At 54.5% G+C, this 19,637-nt stretch overlaps 1 protein-coding gene across 1 annotated transcript in view; it reads left to right on the top strand.

Annotated features, from left to right (window-relative positions):
* Window positions 1–19,637, top strand: part of LOC133354437 (WD repeat and FYVE domain-containing protein 3-like) — a 50,847-nt gene that overhangs the window by 2,020 nt on the left and 29,190 nt on the right. The window contains 27 exon segments of the mRNA XM_061571257.1: window positions 11–194; window positions 1,396–1,500; window positions 1,748–1,968; window positions 2,388–2,570; window positions 3,061–3,082; window positions 3,085–3,306; window positions 3,851–4,005; window positions 4,315–4,426; window positions 4,724–4,914; window positions 5,040–5,192; window positions 6,134–6,207; window positions 7,156–7,421; window positions 7,624–7,747; window positions 9,237–9,454; window positions 9,955–10,142; window positions 10,743–10,886; window positions 11,625–11,804; window positions 12,094–12,339; window positions 12,579–12,678; window positions 13,285–13,445; window positions 13,762–13,991; window positions 15,014–15,123; window positions 15,508–15,690; window positions 16,053–16,294; window positions 16,847–17,086; window positions 18,038–18,218; window positions 18,625–18,788. Coding sequence (XP_061427241.1) covers window positions 11–194; window positions 1,396–1,500; window positions 1,748–1,968; window positions 2,388–2,570; window positions 3,061–3,082; window positions 3,085–3,306; window positions 3,851–4,005; window positions 4,315–4,426; window positions 4,724–4,914; window positions 5,040–5,192; window positions 6,134–6,207; window positions 7,156–7,421; window positions 7,624–7,747; window positions 9,237–9,454; window positions 9,955–10,142; window positions 10,743–10,886; window positions 11,625–11,804; window positions 12,094–12,339; window positions 12,579–12,678; window positions 13,285–13,445; window positions 13,762–13,991; window positions 15,014–15,123; window positions 15,508–15,690; window positions 16,053–16,294; window positions 16,847–17,086; window positions 18,038–18,218; window positions 18,625–18,788 — 4,599 coding nt within the window.

The raw sequence follows: 19,637 nt of genomic DNA, 5'->3' as shown, positions 1-19,637 counted from the left end.
ATCTCCGCAGCAGCAGCAGCAGCTGCAGTTGCAGCGCTGGCACCGGGGGCTGCTGCTGCTGCGGCCGCTGGACTCTGTGACCGTGCCGCTGACGCGCGTCAAGTGCCTCGTCTCCATGACGACGCCGCGCGATGTGCGCAGCAGCGGAAGCGGCAGCACGCCGCCCTTCGTCGAGTTCGACATGGCCCCCGAAGGCTTCGGGTACGTGAGTTATCAGGGAGGCAGAAACAGCGAGCGGCGGTGACACAGCCCGGCGGCAGCGCTAAATATTTGTAGTGAAATCACCAAACATTGCCGAATAAGGTACAATTATCACGTGCGCGAGTGCTTAACGTGCCAATCATCATTGGTTTGTCTCACACTGCTGAGTTGAAGAACAAATCTCACAGCTAACTTTAGCGATTAGATAGGACGTGTTTTCTCACTTCCCGGATTTTATTTTGGCTTCCTGGATTGTCCTGAAGTTGCTTGGTGCATTGTCAAGCAAAACGTCGCGTATATGACTACCATATTTGTGAGAATTGTTCTACAACTCACCGGTGTGGCTCACCAATAACGATTGGCACGTTAAACGCTTGTACGCATGACAGATGTCATTTATTTGGCTGTCGGCTTGTGGAGGGTCTTGGCCACACAAATTTGGCCAATGCCGGCGCCAGGATTTTCAGGTGGGGGGGCAACCCCTCCAGCAATGAAAAATTATAGGAGTTAGTAATTAAGGACTTGTCCCTTGCTTTTTATTCGACGTGTGTGTGGCGATGGCGTAGCCATCGATCGAGGGTCGAATTCGAACCGTGTGTGATCGGCATCGCGCTCGCTGAAGGTGAATGTCTTCAGGCAAGTCGTGTACTGTATACGCAACTGCGCACAATTCTGAGTCGCTTATAACTGCTTTGCCGTTACTTATTGCCAATTATGGACTCAGACTATTGTCCTATCATCTCATAGAGTCCCTGGCACAATAATATGCTACACAGTGGCAGTGGGGGTCGCAAAATGCCGATTTATTACTAATGAACCCCAATGATCCGATCGAAGTTAGGGATTTAAATCGGATCATTGATGGGGCACGTGCCACCCCACCCCCCCACTGGCTCCGCCAGTAAATTTGGCCAGATCATTACTTGGCTTAACCCAATTATGATTCGTAATAGTGGCTGCAAAAACCTTGTGTTAATTGGAGGAGTCTTTAATTATCATCAATGTAAATTCGAGATACAATCAGGTAATTGAAGATGTAAATTGTAACTAAAGATATTACAAGAACCAAACAAACACGTGAAACTGTAATGACACGAAGTCAAACCGTTCTTTTCCGACGCGCACACTCGGGAGACTTCACAGCCACCCTCTTGTTCTCTCCGCCCCCTCCCTGCCTGGATCCTGTGTGCTCAGCTGCCGTTCCTGCCCAGCTTGGCGCCACAGAACGCTCAGCCGGGCTCAGCGGGGGGCTCGGGGGCAACGTCGGGGACAGTGCCGTCACCAGCGGCATCGGCACAGGCAAGCCCGGACGGGACCCCCTCCCCACAGCATAAATCAATAAATAGACCGACACTGTCACCGTCAACACTGGCTTGAAATGGACAAATATACGTGGCCAGAGTTGAAGTGACTTCCCGATCTGGCAACAATGCCTCACTGTTTCTGCATTGTGACAGACTCGCTCCTCCGCCCGCTGTGCCCGCCACCCCCGCCATCCCGCCCCACCCCACCCCCCTCCCCCTGCCCCGTGCACACCCACGTGCAGGCGAGCGCCTCTTCCCGCCAGCGTCGGGCCTCTCCTTCTCGGCGTGGTTCTGCGTGGAGCGGTTCTCCCCGCCGGGCCGGCCTCCCCACCCGGTGCGCCTCCTCACGCTGGTGCGCCGCGGCGTCGGCGCGGAGCTGCAGCACGTGTGCCTCACCGTGACGCTGTCGGCGCGCGACCGCTCGCTCGTCGTGTCCACGCGAGAGGAGCCGCTCACGGCCTGGGTGAGGCCGCCGCTGCCGCCCTTCCTCGCCGCCAATGCTCTCCGCGCTCCTTTTACCCAGGAGGGGCTCGCCCAGGCTCAAGGAACTTTTTCTCGAGGGTTCTGACAAGTTTTCTAAAAGGGAGAAAGGGGGGCGAGGTTGCTGCTGCGCATGATTCCAATTGAGTGATTTGTAGGTGATGTTTCGGCGTTGGGATATTTGACCAATACCGGTTGCATTGTACGGTTGTTTTTGCTATGAGAGGAAATCGGAGAATCCAGAGGAAACCCATGCAGAAGAGGGGGAGAACATACAAACTCCATACAGAAAGGCACCAGTCAGGAATTGAACCCGGGACCTATCCAGGTATCCAGGTCTCTTAAGCCCTCAATTGGTTTAACCTGAATGGTTACACAAGTACCTTGTCTTTGTCCGTCCAGTGGAGGACCCGGCGGAGGAGAGCTCCTCGTATGAGATTCTGCCATCGCTCCGCTCGCTTCCGCGTGGCCGAGCTGGCGCAGGAGGGCGTGTGGCACCACCTGGTGCTCACCCTGGGTCGCGGAGTGCTCAAGAACAGCACCGCCACGCTCTACCTCAACGGGCAAACTGCCGGCTCCGCCAAGGTGCCGCCCCCCCCCCCACCTCCCTCAGCATCTCATCGCGTGGCACCAGTCAGTCGTGTGTCGCTGCTGGCAACCCTAATTATGCAGTCGCCGGACACACGCCTGCTGGGTTATTGAGGGGCTCCCCCAGTGGTGTCTGTCATTGTGCGGCAAAAGGTGGATTCTTCAGCACCCCGCCTGCAAGTGTGCATGAGTCTGTCAGTAGGGGGCGATGATGTTGCTGTGTGTGTTCTCGATTGCATTGCATTGCAGCTAATGTTCGAAGACGCCAGCACACAATACCATTTACTCATTTCGAATTATATCAAGGGATATTAACGTCTACTGTAAAGCAGACAGCATGTAGTGTTTTATAGTTATACACCAGCAGAACTAATCAGGGCGACCTTCAGCTTTGTGGTCGTCTTTAGGAACACACAATGACACCGCGGTCTCTCATGCGACGTTGTACTCTATGCCCGTGCTCCTTTGGTGCGTGTCGCCCCCGCAGCTTCACTACGTGCGCTCCTTCCCGGTGGCTCGGCAAACCCGCCGGCCGGCCTGTCGGTGTTTGGCTTCATCGGCACGGTGCCCTCGCAGCGCGACGCCGGGCCCCGGCTCCTGGGCGCACCGCACCTCGTGTGGCGCCTTGGCCCCACATACCTGCTGGAGGAGGTCGTGACCCCGGCAGCTGTGGCCACCATATTTGAGCTGGGCTCGAGCTACGTGGGCAGTTTCCAGGCCGTGGGAGCCTCGAGTGAGCATGAGTTATTTTGTCATTTCGCTTCCGAAGCCCGCTTTAATTAGCCCGAGGAACGGAGCCATTGTAGCTTTGAAATTCCCTGGCTCTCACCAGACATCTTGTGTTAATTAAGACGGAAGTTTTTACAGCCAATGTTACGATGCATAATTGAATGTTGGGTGAGACCACATAATGATCTGGCCATATTTAAGCTGTCACGTGGTGTGCAAGCCTTAATGCGGCAGTTAATATTGTTTCAGCTCACACACCGGAGGAGAGCAATTCCCACAATCGCATGTCGCGATTAGATAGGCGATGGTTCCCTTAAACTGTGCCAAGCATTGTCATGATAGAATCCAGGGAGTTGCAACAACCGCAGCACCTGACTCCGCATCTTAAATAGGTGTCATGACCTAACAGAAACAACCAATCAGATTGCAATTAGATATTAACCATCACAAATAATTTATTTTAAATGTTATTCCAGCCCTTGCTGTAACACCTGATCACACATGCGCATTAACGCACACGTCTCCTTGCTTGGTGGTGACGCATACAGACCCCAAAGACCCCAAGGCCGAGGGCAGCCTTGGGCCCCTGGTGGTCGAGGAGAGGGTCTCTCTGGGCCTCAACGCGCTGTCCGAGTCCTCACTGACCGTCGCGCGCATCCGCAAGGTCTACAACCGCGCCGACAGCAAGGCCATCGCCAAACAGGTCCGTCTGTCACCCGCCACTGTCACCGCCACTGCCGCCCGTCACCCGCACTGCCGCACGCAGACCCCCACTGCCACCTGTAATCATAATAATGATATGCATTGGGTATTCACGCCATTCTTATGGTGCAAGGCTATCATGAAGGCGCTGTGCGTCAGACAGTCTGCAGTAGTTTCACATTAGAGGGCAATGTTGTGATGTGTAATCCCTATTGCGTAATTCACTTTTTTTTTCATTTGGCAAATTTGGACCATGACGCCAGGACAAATTGATCGACTCTTTTCGAATAACAACGCCGCGTGTCCGCAGCTCGGCCTGCTGTCCCACGAGAACGCTACCCCGATTCGGCTGCTCTTCAACACAGCGTGCCACCTCACCGGGCCGGCACGCACCATCGGAGCCGCCCTCCTCGGCTACCTCGGTGAGCCACGCCACGGGGGCCGTGGGGTCCGCGGGGAATGTGTGCCCTGTCTGGACGCCGCTAAGCCACGTGGACCAAGATTCTTGTTTTGTCCATTTATATATTTAGAGTCAAAGCAATTTCAATGTTTGTTTGAGCAGGAAATCGCTGTACAATTGGTTGAAGATGCCTGTGTTCTCAGCTGGCTGTTGTGAATAATCCAATTAACGGTGATTGCAATGGTCATTTTGGTTTTTGTGAGTAATCCACTTCACGGTGATTGTGGCGGTTGTGGTTGTGGCTCGTTGGTCGCTGCAGGCGTGCGCACGTTTGTGCCGCGCCAGCTCGCCAGCACCTTGCAGTACGTGGGCGGCGCAGCGGCCATCCTGGGCCTGGTTGCCATGGCGGCGGACGTGGAAGGCCTGTACGCGGCCGTCAAGGCCCTGGTGTGCGTCGTCAAAAGCAACCCACTCGCCTGCAAGGAGATGGAGCGCATTCGCGGCTACCAGGTGAGCACACCCCCACAACAACAAAAGCCTCGACCGACTGCTGCCCGACGCTGGTTACCAAAGGAGTGGCTCTCTCCCTGTTCCCCCCCGCCCTGCCCGCGAACCGTCATCATGGCCGCCACCAGCTGCTCGCCATGCTGCTCAAGAGGAAGCGCTCGCTGCTCAACAGCCACATCCTGCACCTGACCTTCTCGCTGGTCGGCACGCTGGACAGCGGGCGAGAGACGAGCCTCATCCCCAACCCCGCTGGCTTCCAGGACCTGCTTTGCGACCTCGAGGTGCTGCCCCCCCTCCCTCCCTCCCTCCCTCCTAAACCCCCCCATCCTAATAATTCATCTGCCAGTCGGAGGGGGCGATGATTGGAATGTATGATTCCAAGTGAGTATCATTGGACCTCCTTTGCCAGTACCAAAATATAATAATATGGTTTTTCCCCTTTTTTCTGGCAAGAAAACTGAAACCTTTTTACAAGGAATTATGTCTGCATTACCCACAATACTTGTGGTCAAAATGCAAACAAAAAACACACTGATAATTAATGCATTGTCCTTGAAACTGATTGGTCCACACCAGATCTAGATGCTTACCCCGAGCCCTCATTACTTTGATAGTGCATTGTCTTTGAGCTGTGCGCCTTTTGGCGTCCTCTGGTCTAGCACGAATTGAGACGAGGCTCAAAAGAAAGCCGTCTCTGGTGTGGACCAACAGTTTCAAGGACAAAACATATATTATCAGTGTTTTTGTTTGACCACAAGTATTGTGGGTAATGCAGACATGATTCCTCGTAAAAAGGTTTCAGTTTTGTTGTCAGAAAAAAGAGGAAAACCCTATTATTCCAATTGAGTAATTTGTGGGTAGTTTTCTAATTTGCCAAATTTGGTTTCTACGCTTGTGAATGACGTCAAGGGTTCTTTAACATCGATTGTGAAGCATACGGTGCGGATTATTCCACTTATTACATCCGCAGTATTAACCAGAGTGGTCTGCAGATTCGACCCACGCACCTCTGCAACAAACAGCGACCGCGCTACCACTGGGCCGTGTAGTCCTTGAAGGTGGAGTGCCACCTTTGCAGCAGCTGTGGCATCTAGCAGAAGGAAGGGGACTAACGCCATTGGAGTGATGACCTCCTGACCTCGACCGTTGAGAGTTTGGTTTTAGTTGAAGGGTCCGTGTTCGTCCTGTTTTGCGAGCGATGTGCGTCGCTGTTTCACCACAGGTCTGGCTCCATGCACCCTACGAGCTCCACCTGTCTCTGCTGGAGCACTTTGTGGAGCTGCTTACTGAGTCCAGGTGAACACAACAACAACAACAGCCACAGCAACAGATTACATTCATGCAGCATCTGTGTGGCCTTCGGCTAAATCACCCGGTATATATATTAATTTTAACTCAATGGCTGATCATATGTCAAAAGGCCTAAAAAGTCAGATGGTCAGCAACAAACAGCAATATTAGAGTTGTAATATATACGAGTTAACTTGTATCTTGCATTGAGCGAGGTTATTATTAAAAAATCTTGTGGAATAAGGCGATGGGAGGGGATTCCAAAAGTGGAGCAGTGTGAGCGAAGACGCAGAAAGAGACTTGTTGTGACTTGCAGTGTGGTGAGTGAGTGGATGAGTGAGAGAGTAAGTGGGTGAGTGTTGTGACCTGCAGTGTGGTGAGTGAGTGGATGAGTGAGTGAGAGAGTAAGTGGATGAGTGCTGTGACCTGTAGCGTGGTGAGTGAGTGGATGAGTGAGTGAGTAAGTAGGTGAGTGCTGTGACCTGCAGTGTGGTGAGTGAGTGTTGATGAGACAAAATTGTCAGTGTCTGGTAGACTTCAACATGACAGGAGGAATCAATGAGCGAAGTTCATGGCAACGGTAACCATCTCATCAGATCCCGGACGCTAAGTGGGGTTGAACCTGGATAGTGGTCGCCCATCCAAGCACTCTCCAGGTTCCGAGTGGTCACCGACCACTGTTTAGAGCAGGTGCTAGAGGATGCTGTGGGCATGCATGGTGGGCAGCAGAGGGCCACGCAGCAACATCCATTGTACTGTACCATGCCCAACGTCTAAACTGCCCACCTCTTGCCAAACCCCAAAGGTCAAGGTGCATCCGCGCCCACCGTTACCTGCCAAGGTCGCTCGATCTCGCTTCCACACAGAGACACGTACCAGGATACTCCCCCTACCCCTCACACTCGGACCACTCACTTCCCTCCCCCCCCACCCCCCCCCGTCTGCCCCCCACAGTGAGGCGACCCGTAACGCTCGGCTCATGCGTGAATTTGGGCTCGTTCCGCGGCTGCTGCTGACGCTGCGCGACGCTTCGCTGTCACGCGCCTCCGTGGGCGCCGTGGCCAGCGTGCTGCGCCTCCTGCTGCAGGCCTTCCCCTCGCCCGGCGACCTGCTGCGCTTCGGTCACTTCCTCGCCGCCACGCTGCCCCCACACCTGCTCAGCGAGAAGGCGCTATGCCCCGACAGGGACGAGCAGCAGCAGCAACAACAGCAGGACTTTGGTAACAACAACAGCAGTGGGATTGTGGTAACAACCATGGCAGTGGGATTGTGTTAATAGCAGTAATAGAACTGTGGTAACTGCAGCAGCAGGACTTTGCTGACATCAACAGGAGTGGGATTGTGGTGTGCGGTTGTGGTGTGATGCGTGTTTGGTTGTGGCTTACGACGTGCGCGTGGTTGTGGCGTGTGCGGCGCTTGCAGGCTGGGAGGAAGAGGTGGCGGGTCAGGGGGGGGCACGCACTGTGTGGCTCAGGAACCAGCTGCTGGAGACGCTCCTCGCGCTGCTGACGCACGGTGCCCGCGACAAGAGCGCAGTCAGCCTCACGTGAGCGCACTTGCCCGCGGCAAACCCTGGCTCCCAACCCTAAGCATGGCTCCAACCTGAACCCTGGTTCCCAACCCGAAGCATGGCTCCCAGCCCTAAGCATGGCTCCAACCTGAACCCTGGCTCCAACCCTAACCCTGGCTCCCAACCCTAAGCATGGCTCCAACTTGAACCCTGGCTCCCAACCCGAAGCATGGCTCTAACCTGAACCCTGGCTCCAACCCTAACCCTGGCTCCCAACCCTAAGCATGGCTCTAACCTGAACCCTGGCTCCCAACCCTAAGCATGGCTCCAACCTGAACCCTGGCTCCAACCCTAACCCTGGCTCCCAACCCTAAGCATGGCTCCAACTTGAACCCTGGCTCCCAACCCGAAGCATGGCTCCCAGCCCTAAGCATGGCTCCAACCTGAACCCTGGCTCCCAACCCTAAGCATGGCTCCAACCTGAACCCTGGCTCCCAACCCTAAGCATGGCTCCAACCTGAACCCTGGCTCCAACCCTAACCCTGGCTCCCAGCCCCAGGACAATCATATCCCTGGCTATAACCTTTACACATAGCCCCAACGCGAGTGCTAACCCTAAGCATAGCCATAACCCGAGATTCAACTCTTATCCTTACTTTAACCCTCACACCTACCTCTAACCCTAGCCCATAACCCAGGCCCTAACATCATCACCATACCTAACCCTATCGCCTATCTCCAACCTTAACCAAATCCCAACCATAAATCCTAGCCATAACCATTTCCGTAACCCCTACCATAGCCCTAGCTCTAAGTTTCACACAAATCCCTTCGCCAACCGACCTCAACTGTAACCCTAACCACCATACCTTTGATCCCATTGCCAGCCCTCGCCTTAACACTCACCATATCTGACCAATTACTGATACCTAACCCTTAACACGGTTAGCGCGCTGCGCTACGAACTGGGCAGCCCGAGTTTGATTCCCGCTTACGGCCAACACCAGTGACGATTATTTGTACCGGTCCTGGACCTCCGCTAGGTCGACTCAGCCTCAAATGAGTACCTGGTGCGATCTGTAAACATCGCCACTGGGGAGACGAAGGCGGCCGGGCATGGTGCTGGCCACCCACCCCCTCGTGTGCTGTGCGAGCCTCGCTAACAGCACTTGCCCCAACAGTCTGTTAAGGTTATACGGGTGATCTTTGTCTTTGTTCGTGTGAGTAGCACAGTGGTGAGCGTGCTGCTCGACAGACTCGTCGAGTTTGATTCCCACTCACAGCCAACATCCGGTCCTGAACCTTCCCCTGGTTGCCTCATCCTTATATTAGTACCTGGCACGGTGTTTAGGCCTAAACCACGGCATTGGGGAGACAAAGTCGACCAGATGTGGTGCTGGCCACACCACCCCCTTAGGTGCCATGCCGGCCTCAATAGGTCCTTGCAATCAGCACTTTCTCAAAAGTCTGAAAGGTTTCGTGGGGGAATCTCTGTGTTTGTGCGCGTGTGGCGTTGGCGCTGCAGGGCGTGCGAGGACGTGATCAGGACGCTGGGCTTCGACTGGCTGCTGCTCTTCACGCAGGGCCACCTGCACCCCAGCACGGTGCTCGCCAGCATGCGCGTGCTGCTCGCGCTGCTGTCCCACCCCTCGGTGCTGGCGCGCTTCCGCGAGGGTGCCCCGGGGGGCGGCTGGCTCGACCACACTGAGCCTGTGCTCACCAACAAGATCGGTTCCGTGCTGGGTATGTCCGGACGGTGCTGGGGCAATGGTAAGGCTGGGGGGGCTAGAAAAAGTCGGTGAAGTGGCGATCTCCTGCCCAGTGAGCATTGAGTCATTGATGCCCTTCGCCTGTTTACAGCCCTGGAACTTCCACATTACTTTGGCGGGGGTGATCTCTCCATTGGGCAAACACTGATAACTTCCCCACAAAGTGGCATCTGTTTTATGGATCCTGGAGTGATGATGGGCTGAGTCAACCCCCCAACCAGGATTAAATTCCCAACTTTCCGATTGCGAGTCGCTCGCTTTACTGCCGAGCCACCTTCGGGCTGGAGGTGGGGTGTGTGTGTTAGGGGTGGGTGAAGAGGATGATGTGAGATGTAGGGCTATTGTTGAGGGTAATGAAGAGACTTCGCGAGCCACCACACAGATTTGCGATCGCCTCTTGTCCAGCGTGTGCCGTGACCCCTCCATCTCTCCATGCTTTTCCTCCACCCGCCCATTTCCCCGGCCGGCCGGCAGGCATCAATGTAGGCCGCAGCGGCGGGCGCTCGAGCGTGCGCGAGATCAACCGCGAGGCGTGCCACGTGCCGGGTTTCGCCGTGCTGCAGGCCTTCCTGCCGCGCCACACCGCCGTGCCACAGCTCTACTTCCTGCTCATGGCGCTGCTGCTGCAGCAGCCCATCGCCCGCCTTCCCGGCGACCTCAAGGTGCTACCCCACCCCCCCTGGGCTTTGTTTTTCTCGTGCGGATTTTCCCCGGTTTGACCGCCGTACAACGCTCCCGGTGTCGTGTGGCACTCTGGCGGATCCAAGGGGAAGGGGGCACGATGATATTGTCCAGAGAAAATATGTTAAATGTTTTTTTTTCATTATTGTTAATATAGGGGCCCTATTTGAAAATATATTTTTATCTGTGACCACCCACCTTGGGAAGTCACGAGATGAAGAATTGCCTCAGATCTCGTGCAGTGTGGTCCACGGAAGGTAATATCACATAACTACCTCTGAGATCCCTCTGGTCCTCACAGTGGAGGGCAACGCTTTCCCACCCACTCTGCGTACGAGAGTGCGGCTTTTCGCATGATGGTCAAATCGACATTTTCATTCTCAGAGCTTGAAATTGGCCTGATTAAATTCAGAATGAATTTCATTGTGATGGTTATATTGTGTCTCTGTGTACGTGCCCTTGTGTGTTAGCATGAGTTTATTGTGCACATGTGGGTGCATGTGTGTGTGTGTGTTATTGGTGAGTTTGGGTTGGTGACGATGATGATGATGTTGGCGCATGTACGTGTCTTGTTGGTTTAGTTTGACCTGGACTCAATCTGGACGTTCATCTTCGGGGTCCCCGTGAGCGATTCCTCCGGACTGGCAGCAGTCGCGCCCATCAATGGCATCTGCCCTGAGGCTGCTATTCTCCTGCTATCCATGCTGCGCAGTATGCTGAACCAGGTACAGCTCCTCCTCACGAATTCTAAGCATTTTGAGACACAGTTTGCATGAATAACGCCATATACAAATAACACGTTGTTGTTGTTGTTTGTACTGCCTGTTTACCCAGCAAATCCTCACTGACTTTGGAAACTCTTATTTGGGAGGGTCCTGCTAAGTTTCAGCAGTAGGGGGCAATGTTGCTGCTGTGTCATCCCAATTGAGTAATTTGCAGGTGATTTTTCAGCATTGGGATGTTTGGTCAATACCAGCTACATCATATAAGTTTTGTATTATGGAAGGAAACCGGAGGAAATGCACACAGAACACTTTTGGAGAACATATAAACTCCGCACAGAATGGCGCCCGAGACTCGAATGTAACACGGGCCAACTGCGCCACCCTCCCACAACGATTGAGTTTGTGTGTTATGGTGCCGTGCAGCCGTGGGGAGCTGTCGTGTCATGGTTAGTGCGCTGCGCTACGAACCCACCAACCCGAGTTCAATTCCCGCTTACGGCCAACACCAGTGACGAATATCTGAACCGGCCCTGTGCCTCCCCTAGGTCGACTTGGCGTCAAATGAGTACCTGGTGTGGTGTGCAAAAATATCGCCACTGGGGAGACGAAGGCAGTTGGGGGTGGTGCTGGCCACTCACCCCCTCGTCTACCATGCCGGCCTTCATCGATGCTCACTAACAGCACTTGCCCCAACAGTCTGTTAAGGCTATACGGGGAATCTTTGTCATTGCTGTGCAGCCATGGCAGTCGGAGGAGGAGGGCTCGTGGCTCAGGGAGTACCCGGTCACGCTGCTGCAGTTCTTCCGCTACCTCTACCACAACGTGGCCGACATGGCGTCGCTGTGGAGCAGCCCTGACTTCCTCTCGGCGCTGGCGGCGACGCTCTTCCCTCTGCACAGCCGCCCTGTCTCGGAGATGGTGAGGCCCTCGGGCAGCACCACAACCACCAACGCCACCACGATGATGATGGTTATTATAGTGATACTCATAATGATGATGTTGCTGAGGATACTGCTGATGACGATTGTGCCAATGATGCTATAATGGTGACAATGAAAGTGATGCTCTTGACGATGACTATGATTTTGACAATGCTGCTTTTGACTATTATACAACTGATGATGACGGTCAAGATACCGATGCTGCTGATGATGCTGGCGGTACTCCACCCTCCCCGCCCCTCCCTCCTCCTCCGTGGTGGTGGCAGTCGAGTGACTTTGAGGACATCCTGGACGTGGGCTCTCCGGCTGACGAGTACAAGTCGATAGTGGGGCCGGACGGGGGCGGCCTCAACCGCAGCCAGTCGGAGTCGGTGAGCGTGGCCGGAAAGGCCCTGCTGGCGAGCCACCCGGCTCGCAAGATCGTCCTGGACTTCATGCGCGTCATCGTGGTGGACAACCTGTGCCTGCTGCCGGCCTCCAAGCAGACGCTCGCCCTTGACGTGTTGCTTGAGGTCAGAGGGCACACGTGTGTGTGTGTGTGCTCGTTGTCTATTGCATGTGTGCCTGTGCGTATTGTGAGTGGTAGCGGTTAGCGTGGTGCGTAACAAACCTGGCGACCAGAGTTCGATTCCTGCTCATCACCAACAACATTGACGATCCTGGGCCTTCTCCAAGATCACTCGGCCTTGAATGAGTAGCTGGTGTGATGTGTAAACATCGGCATGAATGTGTGTGTGTGTGCGTGACCCAGGCGTCCCCTGACCGCTCGACCAAGGCGCAGCAGAAGGAGTTCCAGACTGACCTCATTGTTGGGGTCATGGAGCATCTGCTGGCGGCTGACGTGTTGCTGGGTGCGGTGCCACTACCTCCAAACACAGACAACCGCACACAGCAGAGATTGTTTGTCCAGTGTGGTTTGCGGTGGCAGGCTTAGGGTCTGATTGGCCATGTCGGTTAGGGTTAGGGCATGGTTAGGGTTGTGGCTAGTGTTGTGTGGATGGTGGTTTGCAGGCGCATGGGTTCACCGTAGATTTATCATCGGTACCCAACAATTTGATTAATTTACCATCACTTTGTACATTTACCACAGCGTTCAGCATTGATTCACAGAAGGGCCATGGTTTGTCATACAGTTCACCACAGGATCACAGGTATGCCATGCATGCACCATAGATTCAACATAGGAATGTGGAATTTCCCCCACTGGCTCCGGTTTATAAACAGGAGATGAGCACCGCCCCAGTGCTTGCTGGCCAGGCGCTGAGTCACCTTGCGTCACGCAGGAACCACTGCCACTGGGGGTGCCCTTTGACATGTGTTGAGATGAGATGTGACTTGTTTATCGCGTGTAAAGTGCTCCGGCGGAAAGGACGGCAGCCATACCAAAAACAAGCTCACGATCATTATTTCAGCAAGAAATTACTGGCCATTTCCTAACCTGTTGCGGTCGCGTGCAGGCGAGGATGCATCCATCCCGCTGGCGGCCGGCGGGAGCTACTCGACGCTGGTCGCCAACACGCTGTACGTGGCACAGAGGCTGGTGGACAAGCTGTGGCAGGGCATGTACGCCCGTGACTCCAAGCAGGTGGTCGACTCCCTGCTGCAGCTCATCACGCAGGTGAGCGCCCTGGCCGCCCCGGGTCCACGGGTCGGGATTGGAGCGCGCGGACCGCGTTGGGCTGTGTTACACCGAGGGCTCTTGACTCGAGAGGTTGCGAGAGACCGTCGGTAAAAAACGGCAGGCAGCGATGAAGTCCGAAGAAATGTGTGCCACACAGGGAGAGCTGCCACTGGTGGTTCCCTTATTTTTAGATGTGATAAGGCGCTTTGAGTTGCATTTAAGCGCATTATTATCTCTATGCAATACAACAAGCCAAACAAACTGGACCGTGTCTCCTCCTCCCTGCCGAATCGGCTGCTCCCCCCTCGCGCAGTCCAAGCGCAAGGCCCCGGGCCTGTCGGCGGACATCCTCTACCAGTGCCTGAACCGCAGCGTGCTCTACCAGCTGTCGCGGCCCCACCGCACCGTCTCGCAGCAGATCTCCCTGCTGGACGCGCTGCGCACGCTCACCACGCAGCGCGCGCTTATCTTTGGCGCACACAACCCCGACCCAGAGTTCCTGGGCTGCCTCGTCTACTGCCTCATGCAGCTCTACGCGGGCAGGTGAGCTCTGCGTGCGCATGCGTGTGTGCACGCGTGTGGAGCACGCAAATCCTTGAAAGATCAGGACACAGTCCCATCAGTGAGCTCCTCTGGCAGGCAGGGCTGCGTTGGCTGGGTCATGTTGTTCTTGGTGTGTGTGCGTGTGCAAGTATATGTGGGTGCTTGTGAAGAGCGGTCGTATAGTAGTTACCGCACAGCGCTATAAACACTGCGACCCAAGGTTGACTCCTGCTTAAAGCCAACATCAGTGATGAATATCTGAACAGGTTCCTGGGCCTAACCTAGGTCAAACGTAGTCTTGAATGAGTACCTGTTGCAATGTGATATATATCAGCATTGTAGAGACAAAGGCGGCTGGGCATGGTACTGGCCACCTACCCACTCGTGTGCTATTCCGACCTCAATAGGTGTTCTGCTTCATTAGGTGGTCATCTGTTAAAATGCTCTATAGGTGATCTTTGCCTTTGATGTTGTGTGGAGGAGGCTTGTAAAAGATGCCACCGGGTGGTGTTGGTGCACACCTGTCCCAGCACTATGGAGCCAGCGGGGGTTGATGGGTCTCACACAATTTTTAAACTCCCTTTCCCATGAGTGTCGGGATGCCTACCCTCACTGGCCAGGTGGTGGCAGTACAACAAAGTGGGTGAATCTCACCCCCAGCAGGCGTTTTATTTGGTACTCCGGTTTCCTCCCACATGTAAGCACAAAACATCTTAATATATAGAGGACCACAGAGCTTTATCAATTGTTTGCACCGGCTAACAGCCTGGCTGTCTTATTCCTGCATGTCCGTGGTTTCTCGTGCCTCTTGAGTCATTCGTTGTCAAAGAGAGCGAACGAATAACGTTACAAGTCTAACATTATTGTTGTTGGAAAGCAGTTGCCTCCCAACAACAACTCAGAGGCCACCTGGCCAGTAATGAGGATGATGAGAGAGCTCTACGGATGGCAGTGTTTTCTGGGACAATGAGAGACAGTCACTTGCGGGCGAGTTGTTGAGTTGTTGTGCTGTTGCGTTGCAGCCACCCGGACGGGTTTGGCCTGGAGGCGGAGGGTCGTATGACCACGTGGCACGTGACCCTGGCTCCTGAGCTCGAGTCAGACCGATGTCACGGCCCAGACACGAGTGAAGGTATGGCACCAGTGCTTGAACCCTCTGAAAACTACCCAGTTGCGTGCGTGCGTGCGGGTGGGTGTGCGGGGAGCAGTAGCGTCGTGGTTAGCGCGCTGCTCTATGAACCCAGCGACCTGAGTTCGATTCCTTCTCATGACCACCAAAACACCGATGACGATAATTTGCACCGATCCTGGGACTGCCCTAGATCGACTTAGCCTTAAATGAGCACCTGGGGCAGTGTCAAAACAGCACTGGGGAGTAGGCAGCCAGTTGTGGCGGCTGCCACCCCACCCCGTCGTGTGCCGTGTCGGCCTCAACGGGCGCCTCTCTCGCGGCACTTGCCCCAACAGCCTGGAGCTTCACGGGGGTTCTTTGTCGTCCTGCGCTCTTGTGCGGCAGGGCGGCAGCTGTTGCTGAAGGCAGTGCGGCGCGTGTGGGCCGAGCTGATGGTGAACCGGCGCCATGCCGTGGAAGACTGGTTTCGCGTGTCGCTGCCGAACAGCGAGACTAGCGGCGTCGACATCACCGCCGCACGCAGCATTCTGGAGGAGCCGGCCTCCAAGTGCTGGCAGACACACCTTGGTGCGGCCCACGGACACAGACATGCACAGGCACCCACCTCACTCATCAGTGGTGGTGGTCATTGTGGTCGTCGTGGTGGTGGTGATGGTGATGTGGTGATAATCGTTATGATGATGGTGTTGGTGATGGTGGTATTGGTTGATGGATGATGGTGGTGATATTGGTGTTGATAATGATCATGATAATATTGCTACTGAAGCAACTACTCTGTCATCCACTCAGTTACTCCACCCACCCACCCACCCAAAAAACATTCCACCCAACAAACCACCAATCCAACCAACCACCCAAACACACATACACCCACTCACCCATCCACCCACCCCACGACACTGACGACAACAATGATGATGATGTTGCAGCCCATGAGAAGAAGCTGATTGGCCGGGGCGAGGCGGCCGTGGGCTCGGCCGTGCAATCGAAGCTGTACCGCGTGAGCAGCGGCTTCGCGCTCTCGGTGCTCACCGGCGGCCGCAAGTACCGCAAGGAGGCCGGCGCCGGCCGCGCCGCGGCGCCCTCTCTGCAGGACGCCACGGGCTGGATGTTCACCCACGTGGCGGTCGTGCGTGACCTCGTCAGCTTCCAGCACCGCCAGCACGTGGAGGTGAGCGCCGCTGTTGCCGGAGGGTGGGTGGGAGGGGGAGACGGGGGCAGAGCCTTGGTGTTGTTCTAGACAACAGCGTTGTTGTTATTATTCAGATAAATACAATAATTAATAATTAGGCTGATTTGTAACGCGCACATTTGCGGGAAAAACCACAGACAAGCGAGAAGGCAGCCAGAGACGGGGCAAAGTGTTGCCCAAGTTCTGTGGCCTTATATTGGGATGTTTAATGAGTGGGGTACACAGAGAAAATCCACATGTGCAAAGGAGATATGAATCCACTTTCCGGACTGCCATCACATCTTGACAAGGAGATGGTGACCCCGATGCCCATGGGTAGGGAGGGATGTTCACGGACTTGTGCGTGCGATCCACCAACCCACGTTGCCTGCATAGAGCTGAGTTGAAGGCCAAGTGCAGCAATGCCACCCGCGCCCCGTGATCCAATAAACACATCACTCTGTCAATTTTATTGTCATCATCACCGTCATTGTAGGAACTGTCGCCCTTTCTGGATTTAACCCCCGCGTGTCCGCCCGTGTACGCGTTCAGCGCCAGCAGAATGCGCAGCGCTACGTGTCGGAGGAGTTCAGCCAGCTGGAGGGGGAGCTGACACGCGAGCGGGGGCTCTGGGGGCCCCCCGTGGGCTCGCACCTCGACAAGTGGATGCTGGACATGACGGAGGGGCCGTGCCGGACGCGTAAGAAGATGCTGCGCAACGACATGTTCTACGTGCACTACCCGTACGCGCCCGACGGGGAGCCGTCGTCCCCGGCCGCCGCAAGTCAGCACGTGAGGCTCGCGTTAATTGTCATGACCATCATCATCGTGACCATCGTGATGTCACCGTTAAAGTATACGTTGCGTTCATATTGCGCCAGTTTAAATGCATCGTCAACACAGAGAGTGCCTTACATCGCGCCTCATCTCAAACGTTTTAAGCGGCGCCTCCAGCGGCAGTTATGTCCCCTGTTTGGTGCAAGGTGGCTCGGCACAGGCCTGCAAGTGGGCACGAGCCTGCCAGTAGGGGAGCGATGATTGTTACATGTTTTCCAATTGAGTAATCCGCCGCTTGTTGTGGAGGTTCACGCTTCGAATCGTGATCGGTACTGCTGGTGCACCATTGGAACCTCATTTGCCAGTAAAAAATATGATAATTGGTTTTTTACCCTTCTCTCTGGCAACAAAACTGACATCAAGGCGCCTTTTGGCGTCATCTGGTCCAACCCATGTGAGACTAGGCTCTAAGGAAAGCTGTCTCGGGTGTAGACCAATCAACTTCAAGGACAGTGCACATTATGTCTTTTGTTTGCATTATGGCTGCAGGTATTGTGGTCTATGCAAACATGACTCCTTGTAAAAAAAAAGGTGTCAGTTTTGTTGCCAGATAGAAGGGTAAATAAACAATTATCATACTGCTGGTGCGTTGACCGTAAAACACTACGCAATGTCTGCTTAACAGTGGACGTGAAAGAACCCGTAACGTCCTTTGATGAGAGTAGGCCATTGTGCACCGGCATCATAGTGTACATTTGTGAAATTTAAAAACTTTACAGTTGGGATTACAGAGAGCAACATCGGCCCCTGCTGTGAAACGGTGTCTGTGAAACATCGCAGCGCCTCGCTTCGTGACCGCCGTGTGCTACGGGAACGGCGCGAACGCAAAATGCGGCGAAGGCCACGATGACTGACGCGCGCTTCGTCTGCCGTGCCGCTTGCGTGCCATTGCTGCGACTGCCGCAGCGGCCGGGGAAGTACCGGCGCGCCGTGAGCCACGACAGCAAGGAGTTCTACAAGCGGCGCTCGGCGTGCGGCGCGCTCGAGTCCGTCGCGCCGGAGGAGGCGGCCGAGGTGGACGGCGCGCCGCCCGACAGCGAACAGCACGGCGGCAGCGGCGGCGACGACACCATCGCACGCGTCAGGGGTGCGCATGCACGCACTGCATGACCACGAGCCCGCGCACGCATGCATGTACGCGATGGCACGGGCGAAAACACCCCAGCGCGTGTAAGCGGTGACGACACTGATTATCATCGGTGATTATAATGATTATAATCGCTAACACGGCCGGTTTGGTTCGACGTTCAACCCCGTAGTAAACTCATCAACACTGCAATCCTATCAGAGCTGTTGTGGAATGGCTGCGTTACTAGCCTGGCGAAGAAGAATCTTGGTTGTTTAATTTGTGCCGAAGACTTTTTTTTTCACTTCCCGACTAGTCTATTGTGAGTGATGGAGTGGGGGGGAAGGTATGGAGTTTGGATAGATCTGGCCCGGTGTCTGGTCGCAACAGTCCCTAACGTAACTCGACGGCTGTGCTGCCTGCGCAGGCATCGTGAAGGCGCCCCTGCGGCGCTCGCGCTCCGTTCCGGACCCCAGCGAGGAGGAGGGCTCCGAGGGCGGCGCCGAGATGCAGGGCGACGCGGTCGGAGGAGAGAGCGAGGAGAAGACCGACAATCAGACGGTGTTGCGGCTCCTGGAGGAGGGAGAGAAGGTGCCGCCGCCGCCACAGCGGGCAGCGAGAAACTTGACACGGGGGGGGTGGAGGGGGGGTGGCAGCTTTGGCCCTTTCCCAAAACACTTCATTGTATAGTGTGATAGAATTTGAAACGCTCTTTACACGTATATTATTAGAGCATGTTTGTTTGCGTGTTCACCACAAGTACCTGTGGTTAACGCAGACTTGATTCCTTGCAGAAGGTTTCTATTTGGTGTTTGAACATCTTAACAGAAAGGATAAAACCTATTCTTGTTATTTTTATACTTCGATCCTGGCAAAAAGGTCCCATGATACTCCTTACACGGCCGTTGGATAAGAGGTTGCAAATATTTTGAAAAAAAAATTCATAACAATAACTCGAACGTTTACGGCCCGTTAAACTCTAGGTTGTATTTGGCAGACTGTTGACTGAATCTGCTGATCGCTGCTGATGTCGGTGACTGACATTAGTGACTGACGTCTAACGAGATGTATTTGTTTTCATACATGGGGGTCCGCGGGACCCGGACGGTTATCTTTCAATAATTATAAAATTGTAATTCAATCTTTAATAGTAATTATTGATGTCTCTCATTTGAGATACATGTTCTATTTAAGACAGGAACCAGGTGGATTGCTGCACTATTCTGACAAATCGCCCGATGATGCTGGATGGTATTACCAGCGAAACGTCGTACTCAAATTGTAAATATTGTGTATTTACTCTCTAACACACTGGTGGGCTGTAGTAGTAACTTATTGGCCTTTTGTTTACATGACAAATCCCTTACTAATTGGCTGTGTCGGGTGGTGGAGGGTTACGACACATAGTAACGCAATCTAACCCAAAAACCTTTATTATGA

Source organism: Lethenteron reissneri, chromosome 47, assembly GCF_015708825.2.
Source record: "Lethenteron reissneri isolate LAM-NWPU_2019-01 chromosome 47, ASM1570882v1, whole genome shotgun sequence".
Lineage (NCBI taxonomy): Eukaryota > Metazoa > Chordata > Hyperoartia > Petromyzontiformes > Petromyzontidae > Lethenteron > Lethenteron reissneri.
Note: the sequence above shows the minus strand (reverse complement) of the source record. Positions and strands in the feature narration are given on the sequence as shown.